This window comes from Oncorhynchus clarkii, chromosome 7 (assembly GCF_045791955.1).
Source record: "Oncorhynchus clarkii lewisi isolate Uvic-CL-2024 chromosome 7, UVic_Ocla_1.0, whole genome shotgun sequence".
In the NCBI taxonomy this organism is placed as follows: Eukaryota; Metazoa; Chordata; class Actinopteri; order Salmoniformes; family Salmonidae; genus Oncorhynchus; species Oncorhynchus clarkii.
Window position 1 is genome coordinate 20,003,866 of NC_092153.1, and position 21,311 is coordinate 20,025,176.

A 21,311-nucleotide genomic window follows, 5' to 3' on the forward strand; every position below is an offset into this window, starting at 1 on the left:
GTCCCAAGTTTCATGAGCTGAAATAAAAAATCCCAGAAATGCACAAATTTGTTTGCATCCCTGTTAGTGAGCATTTCTCCTTTACAAAGCTAGTTAATCCACCTGACAGGTGTGGCATATCAAGAAGCTGATTAAACAGCATGAGCATTACACAGGTGTTGGGGACAATAAAAGGCCACTAACATTCCACAGATGTCTCAAGTTTTGAGGGAGCATGCAATTGGCATGTTGACTGCAGGAATGTCCACCAGAGCTGTTGCCAGAGAATTGAATGTTAATTTCTCTACCGCCTCCAACGTCACTTTAGAGAAACTAATTCTGATTGGCTGGGCCTGGGCCAGTGGGTGGGCCTATATTCCCCTACCGTAGGATCTGAAATAACCTCTTTTTAACGGCTCTTCCCGACTCCAGTCTCATCGAGTGATAAATGTTTCTAACTACTCTTGATCAAATCTGTCAGCTGAGATTTTAGGTATTATATACATTTATGGGAGGAGTGGTAATTCTACACTCTTCCAGCCAAGATGGCTCAGGGCTGACCGTGTCTCTAGATTCCAGGCTAGGAAGTGCTTATGTTCACTCAAGTAGAACCATAACTCAAAGAGGCAGCTGGTGTTGCTGTTGTTTAGCTGTGTGTGTTTTTGTCTCTACATGCATGCATAATGTAGCAAGACTTGTATTTTACAGCCGCATGAACACTTGGAGAAATGTTAAAAGGACAATCCGCAATCATTTCAGCATCACAGGAGACAATATCTAATGAGTGTTATTTTTCCTGATCAATTCACTGTAATTTTTGGGAGGTTTTTACCCATGTCTAATTATGCAAACGTACTTGAAATATATTTTTTTACGAAAGTTACTACGGTAATACAAACCTGGCAAGAAGCTCTTTCACGAACTGGTCTTTCCCAATGTAGGTTGTAGAACACTGGATCTGATTGGCTATTTGTCCCATATGAATATTGCAATGATCCATGATTGAGCTCAGCTTGTTCTCTGACAGCGTCAGCTCTGGACTCTTTTCGAACTGGCTGTCGTTTTTCTTCTTGTCCTTCTTTTTGTCCGATTTCATCTGTTTGCCTCCTAGCACAGATCCAATCTTCAGCTCTTTTTTCTCAGCTTTCTCTTTCGGGGAGGTGGCGTCTGATTTCTTCCCATTCAAGGCTGGCAGCTTGCTTTTACGCAGGCCGAACCAGTTGGCCAAAGACGGGCCGGTCTTCTGCTTGGTTTCCGATGCTATTACCTTCTCTTGACCCTGACCTTTCTGGATATTCTCCTCAATCCCCATCATGACCTTCTCCTCGATGGTGCAGACTGTGGGGCTCACTAGTTGCTCTCCCTTATCGACCGCCCCTTGGGAACAGCCTGCCTGGACTTTGACGCTCTTCGCGAGGTCTAGTTTGCCGAGGCTGAGCACTTTCCCAGCCTTTGTTGTAGCCTCCGGGCTATAGACAGGAGAGGCCGGCGACTCAAACTGAGGATGAGATGCAACCTTCTTGGGATTTCGGGAGTTCTTCAAGCCGATCCGGTCGGCGAGGGGCAAGCTACGCACTTCTTTCTGATGTGGAGCCATGACGCTCTCCCCCTTTGCAGTGCTCTGTGTCCCTTCACCAGTGGAGCTCGATATGGAGGCTCTCTCCGGAAGACCCTGGTGGCTGTTAGAGCCTGTCATACCTCCGTAGTGGCTCAGCCTATGGCTGAGGACCGGACTTTCCCCAGATCCGCTACTGGGTTTAATCTGTATGCCCTCAACAAATGAGCTCTGCCTTGTTAACGAGTTCCCCCTCTCTCCAGAGTTGGTGATGATCTGCGTTCGAATCTTCACATGTCCGTCCAACACGCTGATGTTGGGTTTTTCCATGTAGTGGGTGCTGAAACTCTGGCTGCGAGCTTTCGCCCCGTTCATCCCCAGGACAGGCTTTAGGTGAGGTTTGGTCGTGACAGATATGGACCTCTTGAACAGTCTACGGTCACATTCCGACTTGTCACCAACCCCCTGCTCTGCCAACTCAGAGGTGTGTCCCTCCTCTTCCAGAATTATGCACTGGACCTCACCCTTAGTCTCCGTGATGGAAGTCATGGCTAATGAATCAACATACACTGCCTGAAAACTGTCACATGCGAAACCATTTGAAGTCACTGTCTCTTTGGAGAACAAGTTGATGTGTTCCTTCTCTTGCTTTCCTGGTATTGTGGTGGAGCCTTTCTGCAGTGAGGGGGGCGATTTTACAAACGCTTTGAAGCCCATAGGAATGCGTGTCTTTAACGCTTTTTCAGTGAAATTTTGAGGGCTATTTCCAGAGACGGGTAGATTTGCCTGGGGAGGTTGACTCATACTACTGTGAGGTTCTGTTGGACACTGAGGGTGGCCCTGCAGAGTTACAGGGAAACTACTAGAGGTCTTATGCAACATAGGATGCCTATTGTCATTGGTACCTTTCTGACTTGTAAATGTGCTTTGAAGCGAAGAGCCACTTTGAGAGTTGTATGAGGGAGGAGGGACATTCTTTGAGCTTTTAGGTGCATTTTCATGCACATGCCCTGAGGCTGAGGAGGGGAGGTAGAGTTTTGTGGGGACCCATTTCGAAGTGCCTTTAGAGGGGGTCTTATTTGAAGCAGGGTGCTGCTGGCTCGATTTGTCCAACAGTTTCTGAGGTGCGATTGCGGTACCGTAGCCTGCGTCGAGGTCTATGGTATCTTGGCCCTTATAGGGTGGTGGTGATGTTAATGAATGTTGCATATTTGGTACAGGCGGGGGGTGGTAACTCGGGGGTGGCCCCCTCACAGTTGTAGGCATGGATGGTTGAGCCCCTGGTTTAAGTGCTTGAGGTGACCCATCATAGTTTGGTCTTATAAGTAAGGAGGTGGTGCGGCCAGGGGGCGGGGGAGGAGACGGGGACCTGAGTTCGGTTTTGCTGCTGGCTTCACAGTGTCTGTCTCTGGTAGGCTGTTCCCTGTAGTCCATGTGGTCCAAATGCCTTCTTGGGAGGTGTGGGGTGCCGGTTGGAACACTAGATGAGGAGCCCTTTGTCCAGTCATTCTTGCAAAGAAGCTTGTTGTTCACTGCCTTGGGGCTTGTAGTGCAGCCTGGAGCTTTGATGAACCTGGACATCTTGACTGGAGGAGAAGAAGGGGACTTTGACTCCTGAGCTGTGAATCCGGAGGTTGGTCCACTGTTGCTTGTTTCTGTGGTGGAGCCCTTAGAAACCTTCAGTGGAGATCCTTTCCCCCGGCTGCTGGGGATCTTTGAACTGATGGCCTTGGGGCTGGTGGAAGCATTGTTCATGGGAGGGACAGAGTGGCCTTTGTTGGATCGATTGGAAGGCGGCTTTATCAATTTCCTCAGTGGCGTTACGTACGTTTGCAGCCTCTCTGGGCTTCCCTCCCTGCTATTGCAGCATTTGCTGCCTACCTTATGATGAATGGGCCTATCATGAGGCGACAGTGCTGCATACTCAGCAACCCCGTTCTCCTTCCTCCCAGGAATCTCTTTCCGAGCCCCAGCACCAACAGAGGACTGCTGAGCACTGAGTTCAATGGGCTGTCCGTCAGCATCGAATATGGCCATGATACTCTCCTCAGACTGCGTTTTAGCCCCCTTGTTTTCCTTGATTGGGCTGAAGGGCCTGGGCCTTCCATCAGCAGACTGAGTTCGGCCAGGTTCCCTCCTCAACCACTGTACTGGAAGCAGCTTGTCAGCATCTCTTGAGAGCCTCTTGATGTCCTTCTGTAGTTGCTCAGCTGTCCGGCTAACAGGCCGGTGGTCACTGACCTCAGAGTGCAGATCCTCAGGGTCAGTGTCTGAGAGGTGGAGGGGGAATTCAGCCTCTGTGGGGCTAATGTCAAAGTGCAACAGGGAGGGATTTAGAACAGCCGAGGTCCGCCCCCCGGAGAGGAAACTGTTGATGAAGCTTTTGAGTTTTTCTGGCCGCTCCTTGGAATTATAGCCGGGTGGGTGCTTCGTACCCATGCTGCAGTTACTATCCCCTACTATGCCACTGTCCTTCAACCCATCCCAGCTACACACACTGTCCGAGACGCTGTGCGACAGCTTCCTGAAGTACATCCAGCCTCCGTCCTTACTGGGGACGCGGTCTCGTCTGCAGTACGCCGAATGTAGCGACTCGTCGTCCGCATCATCAGAGTCGTACACAAAGCTTTTGCCCCCCACCCCTGAGACAGTGGTCCTTCCCACATAAGTGGCCTTGGAGATTCCCTTGCTCCCACTCTTAATCCCCAGAGAGTAGATACCCTCATTAGAGTTCATGCAGTCCTTGTCGCCTGACTTGGAGACCCAGGAGGATGAGGAGCCTTTTGGTTTTCTCCTCTGGAGCTTCCGCAGGCCTTCTAGAATGTGGCTCTCTTTCCTCCTCGTGGGGAGCTGCTCCTCCAGGGGGGCGCAGATGTTCCCGGGGGCCGAGGAACCCAGGCTCAGCCTCTTCTCCCACGTCAGAGAGGACTGCAGGAGGAATACAGAAAGACAGAAGTTATTACAGAACTCAGAGAGGACAGTGGGAGATTGAGAGACAGACACACAGATACGTCATTTGAGAATTCAGCTAACTTGAGCTGTGCAACAGCAATCTGAGCATGAATATAAGGGTGTTCAATCACCTTTAGTTCTTCTCAGAGGATTTGTGACCATAGCCCACTCTCATTCTCTACAACAGAGTTGGTTGTTGAGTCATATGATTATTTTGTTAAGCTGTTATTCAGTCTGCAATTTGTTTTACTCCCTTTCAAATGGTCTAATGGAGAAACTAAGCACTTTGGGTTATGGCTCAAGCTAAATATTTAATGCTTTGATAAAAAAACACAAACTATTAAATAACACATATCCTGTAGTAACCAAAAAAGTGTTAACCAAAATATATTTTATATTTGAGAGTCTTCAAAGCATCCACCCTTTTCCTCAATGACAGCTTTGCACACTCTTGGCATTCTCTCAACCAGCTTCATGAGGTAGTCACCTGGAATGCATTTCAATTAACAGGTGTGTCTTCTTAAAAGTTAATTTGTGGAATTTCTATCTGTCACGGATTCCTCCGGAACTTTCATTACGCACACCTGGCCCCTATTCCCAGTGATTAGTAATTGTATAAGTGTGCCCTTGGTTTACCAGTGTCCTGTTGATTATTGTTACAATGTCTGTTGGTGCGTGTGAGTACCTGTGCTGTGTGTTTTGGCTTTCGTGCCATTGTGGATTGCGCAGATGATTACGGGTCTCGTCCCATGTGTTAATCATTGCGCGCATGTGTTATTTATTCGAGGTACTCCTCGCTCTTTTGTTTGAGTTTCAACCCTGTGTTTTTGTTACGTGTTTGTTTGGTCTTCGTCCCAGTGCCTTTACACGGCACGCTATAGTGTGTGTGGAATTTAAAAAACTATTACACATTCCTGCATCTGTCTCCCAAATAATTCATACCAGCGTGACACTTTCCTTCTTAATGTGTTTGAGCCAATCAGTTGTGTTGTGACAAGGTATATTTGGTAAAAGACCAAGTCCATATTATGGCAAGAACAGCTCAAATAAGCAAAGAGAAACGACAGTCTATCATTACTTTAAGACATGAAAGTCAGTCAGTATGGAACATTTTAAGAACTTTGAATGTTTTTTCAAGTGCAGTCGCAAAAGCCACCAAGCGCTACGATGAAACTGGCTCTCATGAGGACCGCCACAGGAATGGAAGAAACAAAGTTACCTCTGCTGCAGAGGATAAGTTCATTAGACTTACCAGCCTCAGAAATGCTTCACAAATAAATGCTTCACAGAGATCAAGTAACAGACACATCTCAACATCGACTGTTCAGAGGAGAATGTATGAATCAGGCCTTCATGTTCGAATTGCTGCAAAGAAAACACTGCTAAAAGACACCAATAAGAAGAGAATACTTGCTTGGGCCAAGAAACACGAGCAATGGACATTAGACCGGTGGAAATCTGTCCTTTGGTCTGGAGTCCAAACGCTGTGTGGATGAACGGATGATCTCCGCATTTGTATTTCCCACCGTAAAGCAAGGATGAGGAGGTGTTATAGTGTGGGGGTGTTTTGCTGGTGACACTGTCATTGATTTATTTAGAATTCAAAGCACACGTAACAAGCATGGCTACCACAGCATTCTGCAGTGATACACCATCCCATCTGGTTTGGGCTAAGTGGGACTGTCATGTGTTTTTCAACAGGACAATGACCCAACAGACCTCCAGGTTGTGTAAGGGCTATTTTACCAAAAAGTAGAGTAATGTAGTGCTGCATCAGATGACCTAGCCTCCACAAACCCCAACCTCAACCAAATTGAGATGGATTGGGATGAGTCGGACTGCAGAGTGAAGGAAAAGCAGCCAATAAGTGCTCAGTATATGTGGGAACTCCTTCAAGACTATTGAAACGACATTCCAGGTGAAGCTGGTTGAGAGAATGCCAAGACTGTGCAAAGCTATTAAAGCATTAGACCTCCAAACTGGTTCTCTAGTAAATTGGTTGGAATGTCTCATCCTATGTTCAAGAATGGCATTTTCCCCTTTATTCAGATTACACCTGCTCACTTTCGGTTGTTTGAAAAGGAAATAATCTCCAAAATATCGTTATTTTTTTAAACAAGCCTTAGAAAGTGTGTTGCAATTTCAGTTTAATCCACCTGAAAAGACAGAACAAATAATACAACAAATACTGTGGTTAAACTCAAATATACTAATTGATAAAAAAACAAACATATTTTTCGACGAGATATTAAAAATTAAAAAAGGTATACTTTTTGTGAATGATATCATAAATAGGACTGGTGGAGTTATGTCACACATGCAGCTAACACAGACATATGGAAATGTCTGCTCTACCCAAAATTACAACCAACTAATTGCAGCATTACCACAAAAATGGAAGAGGCCAGTAGAAAGGGGGAAAAAGTAAGGAACTTGTATGTCGGCTCTGTATTAAAGAACATAAATGGTTAAATAAAAACATATACCAATTTCATTTAAGGACCAAAAAGCTGACAGCTGTGTCATATAAATAGCAAAATAATTGGGAAGAGATTTTCGATGTACCCATTCCATGGCACATGGTTTATGAATTGATACGCAAAACAACGCCCGATTCAAAACTTCAAATTTTTCAATGTAAATTACTATACAAAATTCTTGCAACCAATAGAATGTTATATATATGGGTGATACAATCTTCCCAGCTCTGCAGATTTTGCTGTAAGGAGGCAGTCATTAGATCATTTATTTTGGTATTGGGCATGTGTAGCTCGTTTTTGGTCACAAGTTCAGGAATGGCTGAAGAATTTCAACATTTGCCTAGAACTAACACTACAGATAGCAATACTGGGTGATTTGAAAAGCCATAGTCAATCAATCAATAATATAATAATTATCTTAGAATTTTTATTTATTTTTAATTTACAATCTGTAGAAGCTATGAGAATAGAAAGGTTCAGTACTTTTGTCAAGCATCATAGCACAGTTGAAAAATGTATGGCAAATAGAAATCCAAAATGGATGGTGTTCAGAGATAGATGGGAGGGGTTGAATGGAGCTGAAGGGTGGGACTAATAACGAGATAACCAATGTAAAACATACGGGTCTATAAAATGTATATAGGTTCAGAAATGTTGTGAAATAGCACAGTTAAATGAAACTGGATGGACATCAAAAATAGAGGAAGGACTAAAAACAAACAAAATATAACCATTGTAAAATAGATTGTGTCTGTAAAATGTGTATAAGATGTATATACTGAAGGTAGAAGCCTAAGTCATATTGTTTATTAGTTTACTCCAATTGGGGGAAGGGTGGTAGGGTTTGAGGGGAATAATAAAGGTATATTAAAAAATATATATATGTATGTCTATATAGGTATGTGTATGGATATATGTGTATATGTATGCATATGTGTATGTATATGGATATTACAAAAATATATATATGGGGGATTGGAAGTGATGCATACAATTACATTGATGGAAGCAACAATCTTTCCGCAATATTAAGCTGATCCACCCCTCATATTAAAATTTTTATTTTATTTTAATTAAACCACTTTAAAAAAATTAAAGATAGTGTGCAAAGCTGTCATCAAGGCAAAGGGTGGCTACTTTCTAGAATCTAAAATCAAAAATATATTTAGGTTTGTTTAACACTTTTTTCGATACTACATGATTCCATGTGTTATTTCATAGTTTTGATGTCTTCACTATGTAGAAAATAGTACAAATAAAGAAAAGCCTTGTATGAGTAGGTGATCTAAAACTTTTGACTGGTAGTGTTCAGCTATGTGTTACTTCAATTTTTTTTTAAAGCTGATTGAAACACCACATTGATAATGTTCATAAATGAGAGAGACAGAGACAAAGAAAAATTGAGAGAGACCGAGACAAACACACAGAGAGAGAGTGAGGAGAGGTTGGTCTGGTCATCGTACCATTTTCCCACAGGAGCGTCCGTCGTTCCAGGTATAAGAGCCACTGGAGTATTCACTGCAGGCGCTAGACAGGGACAGCTCACTGCTGCTACAGCTGCTGCGTGGGTAGACTGGCGCTTGCACCGTCAGACTCAGCTGGCTCAGACACTTGGCCACAGGAAGTCCCGCCTTTCCGTTCAGTTGGACATCCTGCAGGATGGATTCCAAAGACACCATTAGTCATGATTTAGTACCACATACATTCATGAGTTGGGATAATGGGGATTAAGGTAGAGAAGGTAAAGGCAATTATGATAGATGCAGGAAAACACTACAAAAACACTGATTAACAAGCCTTATTTCAGCTTTTCAGTCTAGAAATTATAGAGTTGGGTCTGGACCCATACAGCGTGTTATATTGTATTTTAACTGAAAGGCTTTCCCCATCACCCTCCAGTGTTTGTGTCAGACACATGGCTGATGCCAGGGGAGGAGCATGGTTTGGGTTATGAGCTAGGGGTGACAGCTGATGGGCTCCAGTGAAAGCTAATTACCCAGGGAGATAAGGGAACAGCTGGAGGACAGGTGGCAGGGGTGAACGGGGGTGAGCGGGTTGGCGAGTGTCACAGAGAGCTTCACAGGGTCATATAAGATGGTAATTATGTCAGAAGGTAAGAATATGGCTGGGAATCTATGACTATGCAATATTGAATCACTGGTGCATTTTACAAGGCTATCCAAACACACATCGCTTTTTTCTTTGCACATTAATGCAAAAAAAAGTATATTTTGCATACCTGTTGACTGTTTTAAGTTAGACTACCAGTGGCTGATATTTTATGTGTGAGACTTTCAGGGTTTTTTTCTTGTAAAGTGTTACGATAGCTTCTGCCTCAAACTCTATAATTAGCCAGTGAGATGCAAATGATCCATCATACTTTCAGAAGCAATCTCCCCAACAGATGTTTTCTGCATCAGTCCTATTCCACAATTCTGTCCAAACAAATGTCGATTCAGAATTCTAATCAACTGTTCAGTCAGAGAGATAATAGGAAGCAAACTAATTGGCCCAGGAAATCTGTATATCACATTTTCGCGGCTTCTTTCCCCAAACTCATTATCTGTCGCAAACACATAAATACATTATCAGATTTCAACATTATTACACTATAAATTTTTCACAAAATTTTTTGCCACATTTCTATACTATATATGAAGGTTTATCAGGTTGGGTCCTAACGGAGTAAAAGGACACAAGACCAGAGTGAATTCATTTTAAGACCTTAATACATAATGTATAACATGACTAATCTACTACACTATCCCGCAGACTCATTTTTACTGAAGACGAGCCTCAATCGATGGTCGTCTGGTAATATGACAAGGATTTATACCTTTAAGAATGTGATACTGCCAACTCGGCTTGCCGAGAACAGCGGATCAAACCCCCATAATAGTTAGATCTGGTATTTTAATCCTCCCTAATGATTTCTCTGGGCTATACGTCAGTTCTGATGCCTGGACAATACATATGGGTGAGGCTGGGGGGAAAAGAACATGCCATTGGTTTGTTTTCCATCAATCGTACATGAGGTGGAGAGTCAGTGTTCCTGGATAGCAGGAAGCTTTTGCTCCTCTCCGGCTCCAGGAGGAGATCAGAGGCAGACAAATCCATGATCCGAGAGTGGAGTTTCTGAAAGGACAAGAAAGCACAAGGTCTTACTGAATGTCTCTACTACATACAGAAATATATCAACTACATAGAGAAGGCATTTAACACATTCACCTGAACAGAATAATGTGACAATCAAATAACTATATTATATTGCATGCTATTTTGCATTTCTCATCGGTGTTCTGTATCAATCAAATCTTTCCAGTAGTAGATTAATGAATATACAATAGAAAGTCTACCATCAAATATTAATAATTTTCATTCAAATCTCACAACGAAAACCCCCTAAAAAATCACATTTGAGCAGGTCTCAAAAAGGCTTTGGTTCAGCGGCACTTTCCCAGGGCTTGAAAGTAAACCTCTTTCTCCCCCCACTGAGATCTATGCAGGGCACTCTTCAATTGTATTGGAATAAATGCCATTAATGTCATCTGTTAAGAATAATTCATGTGAATGGGAAATAATTGCATTGGGGAGCGAGGGATTCCTTCGATTTTTGTATTCATATTCAAACACTATTTTGTGATCCATTATTTTCTTTGGTTTCCGTTCACAGGGGAAGGATACAAAACCAACTACATTTTCACATATTAATCCTCCAACCTAATTACTGCCCGGTTCCCTGTGCTCGGATCTACTTAACGGCAAATGTGCTGCAACAAAAACACTCCATTTATGCCACATTCCCCTCGAAAGGCAACTTTAATACTCGTCGAGGGAGGATATTTTCTGCTGCGCTCATATCTATTTTAATTTCTCCATCTCGAGAATGAAATACAATTGCTAGATTCATGTACTCTGCACTAACTTTCCTTCCCGTGCTGTGTACGCCCACTCTAGATGTACATGACCGCCAGAAGAATTTCACATTGCCGGCGTTGCAGCGATGAGATTCACCTCGTGGAACTTTTAGTGTACAGTATATTAGCTTAATTCAATCTATAGTCTTTAACATAAATAAAGTATATCTGAATAAAAAAGACAGGGAGAGAGTATACAATATGACAGGCCTAACCTAATATGTGTTTACTCCATTTCTTAGTACAACCATAGAAATCCAATTTCTACCTCACATCATCTCTGCTCTACATTTCAGACTACCCAGAAGGCTCCTTGAGTATAAAGCTACTCCTCTACTAAATCACAGAGGACACATGTTTATTAAACAATAGTTTCACACCTCATAAACTCCCTGCGACACAGCTGTGTCATTCAGGAAGCCCTGGTCTCAAACTCCTTGCCCAAGGCCAAACCATAGTATCACAATATCCATTATTTCATACAAACATCCATGTTACCACCTGTTTAAGTGTGAGGTTCCAATGCGAGATTTTGACATTCTAGAGTTTGTATGTGCTGTCTACCGTTACACTGAGTATCAGGGACAGAGCTACAGTAAGGAGGTGACCTTCCGAAAATAGCCTTTGGAATGAAGACACCGGCTCACTACTGATCCAACAAAGAAACAGAGAGACAGACAATAAGTCGAAAAGCTTGTAATAAAATCAGTCTCAGTGCTAGTGATCAACACACCGGCCGAGCCCTGGGGTCCTGGAGGCTTCGAGCTAACAAGCCTTCCTGCAAACGCAGTGTGAAAGCCATAGAGATAGATACACTATTGCATTGTATTTATATCTATGGTGGAAACCATATTCCTGGAAGCCATATTCATTTTACTTGGGGTGACAGCCCCTTGTAACCAGTTTTTTTAATCTCCAAGAAAAAATGGCTTCATGATGAGAGGGATAACAATCCTAGTCCTTTGTTTCATAAACCCAGCCCTGGGCATTGAAAATGGCCACTTGAGCATTATGTTCAAAACATCCATGGACTACTGTCAGAGGATCAATAGTCACAATCTCACTGAAAGCAACTAACCAAAACCACCGGAAAGATACCTATACTGCCCTACCAAGCAAAAAGTCAGTAACTGCTCATAGCGTGGAACTGAGAAAAATTGCTTTTATCTACCTTGGTTTCACAGTAACTTTATACAGTTACTGCTAACATCACCCCCATTTTCTCCAAAACCCAACAGAGGCAGAATACTTGTCCACATGTATTTAATGTAGCAAAAATGGCATTAACTCATTTTCGACCAAATGAGCTGTTACTGCCTTTTTGCTTGGTAGGGCAGTACAGACCAGGTATCTACAGGTCTACTTCCTTATAAGGCTCAATCTGTCATATAACATTTGTGATGACTGCTGCACTAGTGTAATACACGTCATGCAATGTGAAGTGAGGCTTCAGTAGTAGAACGCCAGCTAATACATGTATCTTCAACATATGCTGTCCCTTAGGCTAAAGAAACACTTCCAAGGACATACGAGCACATTCGTTTTGGTTGACTTGACATCGAGTCTCAACGCATCGCATTCGTATCGATCAAGTTTGAAAAGCTGCAAAGGCTTGCTTGTGTGTGAGCCACTCTCTGCGAAACACAGAGAATGGATAGAAATAGTTCCAAGTTAATTGAAGATGCATTTATCTGTGCAAATTAGAGAAAATTGGAACTAGTTTAAAGGGAACATGAACGTAAATTGGAGATCTGAATTAAATCACATTTAGATGATCCCTTTATCTCCCGAGAGTGCCAAATGAATCCTCCCTCTTGTTTTTCTTTCCGTAATCTCAGCCCCATTTAGACTGAGTTTAAAGGGGACTCTATCCTGCAGACCATCTAAACGATGAAGGGCTATAATGGCAACATTCCAATGGATTAAATCATATTGATTTCCAATGGGTTTTTTGTCAAAGTAATTGGTTTGTATTTTGATGTGCACGTGTGTGTGTGGGTTGGTTCTTCTAACCTTGCGGGGATCTAAAATCCCAGTAAGTTCCCACAAGGATAGTAAAACGAGGAAAGTTCTCCCTCGTGGGTACATTACCCACGTCCCCATGAGGACAAAGGTTATTTTAAGCTTAGGTTTAGCGTTAGGGTTACAATTAGCGTAAGGGTTAAGGGAAAATAGGATTCAGAATGGAAATACATTTTAGGTCCCCATGAGGTTTGAAGAATAAAAACTGTGTTTGTGTGTGAAATTTCCATCGAGTTGAAATTGCTCGACCCATCGTGCAGTGCTGTATATCTGCAGCAACTGGAGAAAACATAGTTTCAATTGTTTCAATTAATATACTCAATTTTGACAGTATATATTTTATTCTCATAAATGGTGACCATGTAATGCTCTCATTACATCTCGTCTTGTTCTCTAGTACTGTACAGCATATTGTGTGCTAGCAGGGACCTGGAGGGACATGGCATCAATACTCTTTCACAGCAGATAGGCTAGTTTGACTATTTTCTGGAAATGATGAACCTTGAGGTCATCTCGGTGGAATGCTCCGTAATTTTATAACTTGGCCCAAGTCAATTTGGTCCAGAGTGGTTGTGATCGATGGGGATGTGGAAAAGGATTTGACGCAGTGTGCTCTCTTGTTCTCCGTTGTGAGTTAACTTTTGAAATATAGAAATAATGATAGAGTTGTTTCAACTGGATTCAATGGGAATGAAGTGCAGCACATAAACGGCATGTTGAGCCTCTAATCAATTTGATTTAATCATTATTTTGCACAGTTCATGCACATTTGATGCTGAATAGTTTTAAATTAGTTTGTTAGCCATAATCAAATGTTTATATAAAATATATTCCTGTTTATTGCTTACACATTTAGGCAAAGACTTAATATTGAGAATTAAAGGTAAGTGACAGTAATTAAATGAAAAAAAGGTTTTAAAACACGTTCTGCTTATTTGTAGTTGAATTTGAATATCATATTCATGTCATGTACATAACTGTGAATTAACGGAGGCAAAATATACCTACTACAGCTTGTTCTAAACCAAGTATTTTCTTTAATACCGCTTAACTTGCCATTATGACCTAAAGTTGACATGTGGATGAGAATTCTTCCCCTGTAGCTGACTCAGTCCAGGTTGTCCTTTACAGTGGACTTAACATGCCAGATGGCGTCTCTCTCACCATAAAGCCAGTAATAGAAATGTAGTCCTCTCTGAAGCCATATCGCTCCTCTCCAGGGTATAGGCTGTCCACACAGGGGGATGGGAGTGGCTGAGTGTCAGGAGAAGAGAAGGGGGGCTGATGCTATCGTAGGGGTGCAGGATTACACCTCCTCAGCACAGTCATCAATGATTCAGTCAATAGTGTCACAAGGTCTCCGATGGGGAAGGGTGGGGAGAGGGGGGGGGGGGGACGGGACATGGGGGCGGACAGCTCCCCCATCTCTGTGTCTCTTAGGGCTAACCTCACTGTACCTGACCGGGTGGAAGTGTGATCTAGCCAAGGACGGAGGCGCACTGAGGGAGCTCACCTTCTCTAAAACAACCTATTTCCTTAACTAGGTTTAATTCTGCACTCACGGCTTGGTCTTCCCTTAGTCAGAGGATACAGGTAACGTATAGCAGGGAATTGGCTAAGCTAAGACAAAACATGGCTCTCGTACTCCACTGAGAAATGAACCAGAATAGGAATACTGTGCAGGCAGTCCAGTTAACAAAACTCCAGCAAAGGCAACCCTTTGAGGGGAACCATAGTGCAAAAGCCCATCAAAATTCAGAAGGCAAAAATGACTGAATGGTACTGTGTAGCTACTAAGTCCTGCCGGAGGGGCCTGGGAAGTTTCCACGGCAACCAGGACCTACTTTTACGGATAATTGACAACTCAATTACCACTCGCCTGTCACTTTTGATAAGGCTGTATAAGTGGAAGGAGGGAATTATTATTCGCTACTTACACACCTTACTAAGCACCTGGCCGAACTGCAGCAAACAGAGCTTTGCAGCGTGTGAAATGCCACATTACATGAGGCGACAGCAGGTCAAGCATATTCCCAGTATTCCTAATCACAATCTCAATAGAGAGCAGTGATTCGTTATCAGGGAAATTCAAGATGGCCCCAGGGGCCAACAACACATTTAATTACCGACTCCCAGAACAGTAGAAATGAAATGCCAATGCGGGTGATAAAAAACGGCCAAACACCTGCCACCCTCTGACTGAAAGGAAATATTAATATGTCAAGCTCTACTGTCACTAATTACTATTTGATGGTAGGTTATGGTATAAAGGTAATTCATGCAAACCACTAACTTGCCTAGTGAAATAAAAGGTGAATCTAAATAAACATGAATAAAAACAGAAGGTTACCTGCAGCCATTTTAGAGGGCAAAATATTAGGCTACTTCAAGAGAAATGATCCACAATAACTAGCAGGGGAACTGATTTCAAACCCATGTTTTAATTGCCTCAATCAATCAATCAATCAATCAATCAATCAATCAATCATATACTCTTTCAGCACTTGTATTACTGGTCATCGTTGTCACAGCCACCTTTATAGAGCAACTAATCCCAGGAATAGAAACAAGGTTTACAACCTGAAACATATCGACAAAACCACAACCATGACAGAATCATGAGCTTTTCAATAAAATGACTGACCGTTTGAGGAAACCATGTAAAAATACAAAAGAGCATCCTATAACGTATGATTTAGCTATCGCTTACACAAGTGTCAATTATTTTCTTGTTGTTTAAAATGCGCTGGCAGACACCGGTTGGACATAAAGTTGGACATAAATCTTTAAAATCTCTCCGCCTCCTTCACAATAAAATCTCACTTTCTCACCGCTGGGAAAAAAAATGTCTTGCTACAAATCCTCATTCCCGACATACTCCCTTGTGAAAAGCCAGGGTATATGTCCCAAATGGTACCCTATTTTCTACATAGTGCACTTCTTTTGACCGTTCTGGTAAAAAGCAGTGCACTATATAGGGAATAGGATGCCATTTGAGGCAGGGACAGAGGTTCCTGCTACACAAGCAAATAGATTTACGGTATATTGCTCTCGTCAATGTCTTGTTGATCACGTTGTATACTGAACACAAATGCTTTACTGAACAGACTGAATATGCAAACATTTACTCTTGTAGGATATAACCAGAACATACATATTGGTTTATTAAATCAAAATATGATTAAATAGTTACAAATAGATAATAAACAATTACACATTTCACTTTAACCCTGCCCTGGTTTAGTTGGGACAAAAATAGTGCATCCACAGCTTCGCTCAATCTGTTGAGACGATTGGACCCTTCACTGGACAATGTGAACTGTGACTTTCAATTATCCATATGTCCATATCAGTTGCTAGCAGAGGGTGACTGACAGAGGGCATACTCTCCCCTGAACTTGGGGTAGATAAAGGATTGTGGTCAGCTCGCTTTGCAATTTTCATTTATAATCCTTTCGAATTTTGTCAACACCTGAACAAGCCGTGATGGTCTATTGATCGAAACATTGCTTAAACGAGATCCATTAAAATGGTTTGTGGACTATTCAACAATACCAGTGTGCTGGAGGCTGATTTTGTCAACAATTTAAACAATTTTAAAAAGTTATTCTTCAACTATAACGTTCTTTGTTTCTGTACCTGGATGTGTTGACTTGCATAGTATCTGCACTCAGCTCTCCCCTGAGCTCCTCTCGTCCATCCTTTCTGAGCCACATGTTCTCATTAAGACCAGTAGGCGTCTCATTATTCGTCTGTAGGCCCTCTGTACCCCCATCCCCCTGAGCTCCCTCTCACACCTCACATCTCCCTGCTTTACCCTGTGGCAGTCTGAGAGCCTCCACCCACCACTCTGAGAGGAGGTAAGGTAACGAGAGCTGGACGGCCATAGCTGCAAATCAGATTAAGGAAAATCCATGCGGCCATTTTATAGCAGACATGGTTGTCAATATTTCTCTCTCTGTCTCTCTCTGCAGTGACTGGAGTAAATGATTTCTGAGTTACAGTAAGTGTGCATTCCTACCCACGGCAGACTACATACACACGCGCGCGCACTCACACACACACACACACACATACCCTCCCCTCTCTCTAGCATCTATGTCTGTGTTACGTGCCACAGGGTCTGGTGCGCTAGAAGTAATTTGGTTGAGAGGTTTACCGTCCCCCGAGAGAACCCAGGATGGATGACGCGAGTCTCGGTACTTTCTCAAATGATCTTATCTGAGCCCCGTAGCTCCGTGGAGGCTGGATGGTTCATGAGCACATAGTTTTTTAGCAATGATGATATCACAGACCCTGGACTCAGGATCACATCGCCATCACAAAAAGATGGATGATCTAATATTGCTGCTCTTCAGATGTTTGAAGTGAGAAAATATGCTACTGGAACAGTCGTCCTTACACCCACACTGTTGTCTTCAAAAATATTGAATACAAGAAACTAATAGCAGTGAAATGCTATTTTAACTCCATCACCCCTGAGTAATGGTCAATAGTTGCTCTGTGAGGTTCTATTGTGGTTCTGGGACAATGAGGTGATATAGTGGTTCTGGGGTAATGGAGTTCTATTGTGGTTCTGGGGTAATGAAGTTCTATTGTGGTTCTGGGACAATGATGTTCTATTGTGGTTCTGGGACAATGAGGTTCTACAGTGGTTCCGGGACAATGAGGTTCTATAGTGGTTCTGGGACAATGAGGTTCTATAGTGGTTCTGGGACAATGAGGTTCTATAGTGGTTCTGGGACAATGAGGTTCTATAGTGGTTCCTGGACAATGAGGTTCTATAGTGGTTCCTGGACAATGAGGTTCTATAGTGGTTCCTGGACAATGAGGTTCTATAGTGGTTCCTGGACAATGAGGTTCTGTAGTGGTTCTGGGACAATGAGGTTCTATAGTGGTTCTGGGACAATGAGGTTCTATAGTGGTTCTGGGACAATGAGGTTCTATAGTGGTTCCTGGACATTGAGGTTCTATAGTGGTTCCGGGACAATGAGGTTCTATAGTGGTTCCGGGACAATGAGGTTCTACAGTGGTTCTGGGACAATGCGTTTCTATAGTGGTTCCGGGACAATGAGGTTCTATAGTGGTTCTGGGACAATGAGGTTCTACAGTGGTTCTGGCACAATTAGGTTATATAGTGGTTCCGGGACAATGAGGTTCTATAGTGGTTACGGGACAATGAGCTTCTATAGTGGTTCCGGGATAATGAGGTTCTATAGTGGTTCTGGGACAATGAGGTTCTATAGTGGTTCTGGGACAATGAGGTTCTATAGTGGTTCTGGGACAATGAGGTTTTATAGTGGTTCTGGGACAATGAGGTTTTATAGTGGTTCTGGGACTAGATGAGTGGACAGGTCCCTACCTGCAGGAGCAGGTCTGATGCGGGTCGGACTCGCTGCTGGAAGAGGACACTCATGGTCCGGTTTTGTTGCTCCAGGTCAAACACTCTGGTCCGCAACTTCAGACACTCCTCCCTTAGATCCTGCATGGGGAAAAACAACAGAGAGAGAGTTATTACAGACAGAGGTGTGAACCTTCAGTGATGTGTGACTGTCCTAATATGAACACCATAAAAGGTGATTAGTTAACACGAGATAATGAGGTGTCTAAAAAAAAAAAGTGAATGGTAAGATTAAGTTTTGAGCTACTGTATTGCATACATGTCTAACAACATCATTGGATCTAATAATAGTATAATTCTGAGACATTTTGATAACACAGTTGCTATGGAAACCAGACTCCTACCTTTTGGGTGAGTAGTGCCTGCACAACTTGATTGGCAACCTAAAACAGAGTGAAAAAAAGAAACAAGATTTATCCAAACTTTTTATGCAAGCTGTTTAGTGACTGACCATAATATGGTGGCAGTTATGGGTGAGAAAAAATGAGTGTGAAAGAAAGAAAATGTCTCCAGTTGACCCACGACCTCAACTCTAAACTGCCCCTGCCCTGTGCATGCCGACGCTGCACTCTCTCACTTCCCCTATTCCTCCAACGACATTTAATACACAAGTTCCACCGACCGCCTATCAAAATGATTACAGGCTTTAGTGAACACGACGTCCCAATACATTACAGCATTGTCCCCCCGTATGCCTTTCCTTGGAGGAGTGTGTTGATTCCTAAGGGGCCCAATCATCATAAATCTGACGCAGGGTGGCAGAGAAGGCAAGTAGCGGCCCGGCGAAGCAGAACAGATTGGAGCCAGACGCACTGCATGTCTTCATGATGTTTAATTGTCTTCTGTTGATCCTGTATTGACAGCAGTGTCAGGGCTGATATAGTGGCTTGGAGAGTAGGGGGTTGTGTCCTGAATGGCACCCTATCCCTTATATACTGCACTACTTGACCCTATGGGCCCTGGTCAAAAGGAGCGCACTACATAGGAAATAGGGTGTCATTTGCGACACAGCGGTCAGTCGGAGAGAAGAAGTGGCGGGGTAAAGTACTGTTGTGCCTGGGCTTTGGCCGCAGAACGCCTCACACCCCTACCACTCTTTCGAGTTTAGACCGCAAAGCCCCATCGACTCCGACTCTGATTACAGCCCATTGATTACTTGTTAATTCACTGTAAGCACGCACTGGCTTTTTCCACAGAGGTGTCCTCTCTCCCTCTATTGAATAAGGGGAGATGGAGTAAATATGACGAAGTGATGGAGCCCTGTGGGGAGGGATACAGAGCTGCTCCTGTAAAACTGAAGGGCACTAACTCAAATAATATTTAATGATCTTCAAGTTAGAATCTAAATGACAACAACTGATAAATAAAACAACTCATAAAGGTTTTATAGAGCATTCATAGTTCAAGTCATACTACATGAGGTACGGCATAACAGTCCCTTACATTGCCAAATGTGGCATAACTCACATTTACTAAGTGGGAAAAAATACATATATATATATATATATATATAAAAAAAGATCATTTTAAAAACTAACGTGAGTGGCCAGCATAAATAGCATACCAAACAGCCACCACTCTGCTTATGTAGAGATAATAATCCACAATCTTTTTATTTAAAAAATGTATCACTACTAAACAAGCCCAGAGTTCTCTACAGTTTCCAAACGCCCTGAGCCCATCGGCAGAGTTGTTAGAGCTGTGGAGATTACCCGCATCACAACATGCTCATTAGTGAGCTAGCTCCCAATCTTGAGCGACTACAGAGGGCAACACAACACCAGACAACAGAGCAGCACAGCCCTGGCTTTTTGAGGTCACGGAAGTGGAAAAGGCATTTGGTCTGGGCTCACCCCAGGCATTAGCCTCCAAGGCTCCAGAACGGTGTGGAGTTTCATGCAATATGCTTGGAGCATTGCAATGCAATTGTTGGACAGTTAAAAACACAGCTAAAGTATTGTTAACTCTCCTTTTATCTCTCTCTTTCCTCCCTCTTTCCTCTCTCTTTCCTCCCTCTTTCTTTCTCCTTTTCTTTCTTTCATTCTCTTGCTTTCTCTGTCCCACCATCAATCTACGTTTCCCTCCTCCCCACCCCCACTCCCTCTGGCACCAGAGCCCAGATCTCAGGTCATATGAGCCCCAGTAGCTGGCACCACAGTGTATTAGACCAGTCTGTCCCTTCTGGCACCCGCGGGCCTCCAGCCTTCCCTCAGGGTGACTCAGCGTGCGGTCCTAGCCAACAAGCTCATTAATTGCTGTCATCCTGCTCCCTCAGGCCACCATTTACCCAGCTTCTCCCACAACACAGTTCGCCTTCGGAACGCCAAGTACCTCTTCCTCCATAATCACATTTCCTTCTGGAGAGGAATTACTTTGGAATTGCATTGATGGAATTTGAGAGCATGAAAATTGTAAATTGAGAAAAATCTCAAAAGAAAGTCGGTAAAGGTAGAGAAGGATACTGGAAAATAGTGCAGTATTTGTAACATGTTTGATCAGTAAGATCTTAAAGAAAGTCGCTAAAGTTAAATAGGAAAGTATACAACTCATAATAAGTCACGGAATAGGACAGAACAGGGAAGAAATAACACTCGTTCCTGAGATGTAGGCTATCATTAGTGTGGTGAAAAATAGATTTGCCTCACTGAGGTTGAGGGCTGAGTGAATAGAGTGAGGCGTGGACTACTCACCTCATCCAGACAGTGCTCATACTGCTCCCTCTGGCTCTCATTCTCCATGGCCAATGCTGAGTTTTCCTCCTGTACAGCAAAATAAAACACACTTAGTGATAACTGAAATCCACTGAGAGCTTGTCGTTAAAAGCAAGTTTGTATGCATCAGATTGGTTTATGAGTCATTTACCAGTAATGAAGGAAGAGTTAAAGTAATTAAAGTAGTATATAAAGAAATACCAGGCGGTGCCTGCTAGTCAATTTAAAACAATCACAGGTGGTTATAGAACAACCAACATATAATTATCTACCCTGATTGACATACACTGAACA

At 42.9% G+C, this 21,311-nt stretch overlaps 1 protein-coding gene across 5 annotated transcripts in view; it reads right to left on the minus strand.

The window, feature by feature from the left end:
• LOC139413011 (nck-associated protein 5-like) overlaps positions 1–21,311 on the minus strand; it is a 158,725-nt gene that overhangs the window by 27,230 nt on the left and 110,184 nt on the right. For all 5 annotated transcript variants that reach the window (XM_071159975.1, XM_071159976.1, XM_071159977.1 and 2 more), the window contains 6 exons: positions 20,997–21,065; positions 18,651–18,689; positions 18,268–18,387; positions 9,997–10,101; positions 8,430–8,618; positions 879–4,462 (listed from right to left, as the gene is read on the minus strand). In XM_071159975.1, the coding sequence (XP_071016076.1) occupies positions 879–4,462; positions 8,430–8,618; positions 9,997–10,101; positions 18,268–18,387; positions 18,651–18,689; positions 20,997–21,065 (4,106 nt within the window). The remainder of the gene's footprint in view (positions 1–878; positions 4,463–8,429; positions 8,619–9,996; positions 10,102–18,267; positions 18,388–18,650; positions 18,690–20,996; positions 21,066–21,311) is intronic.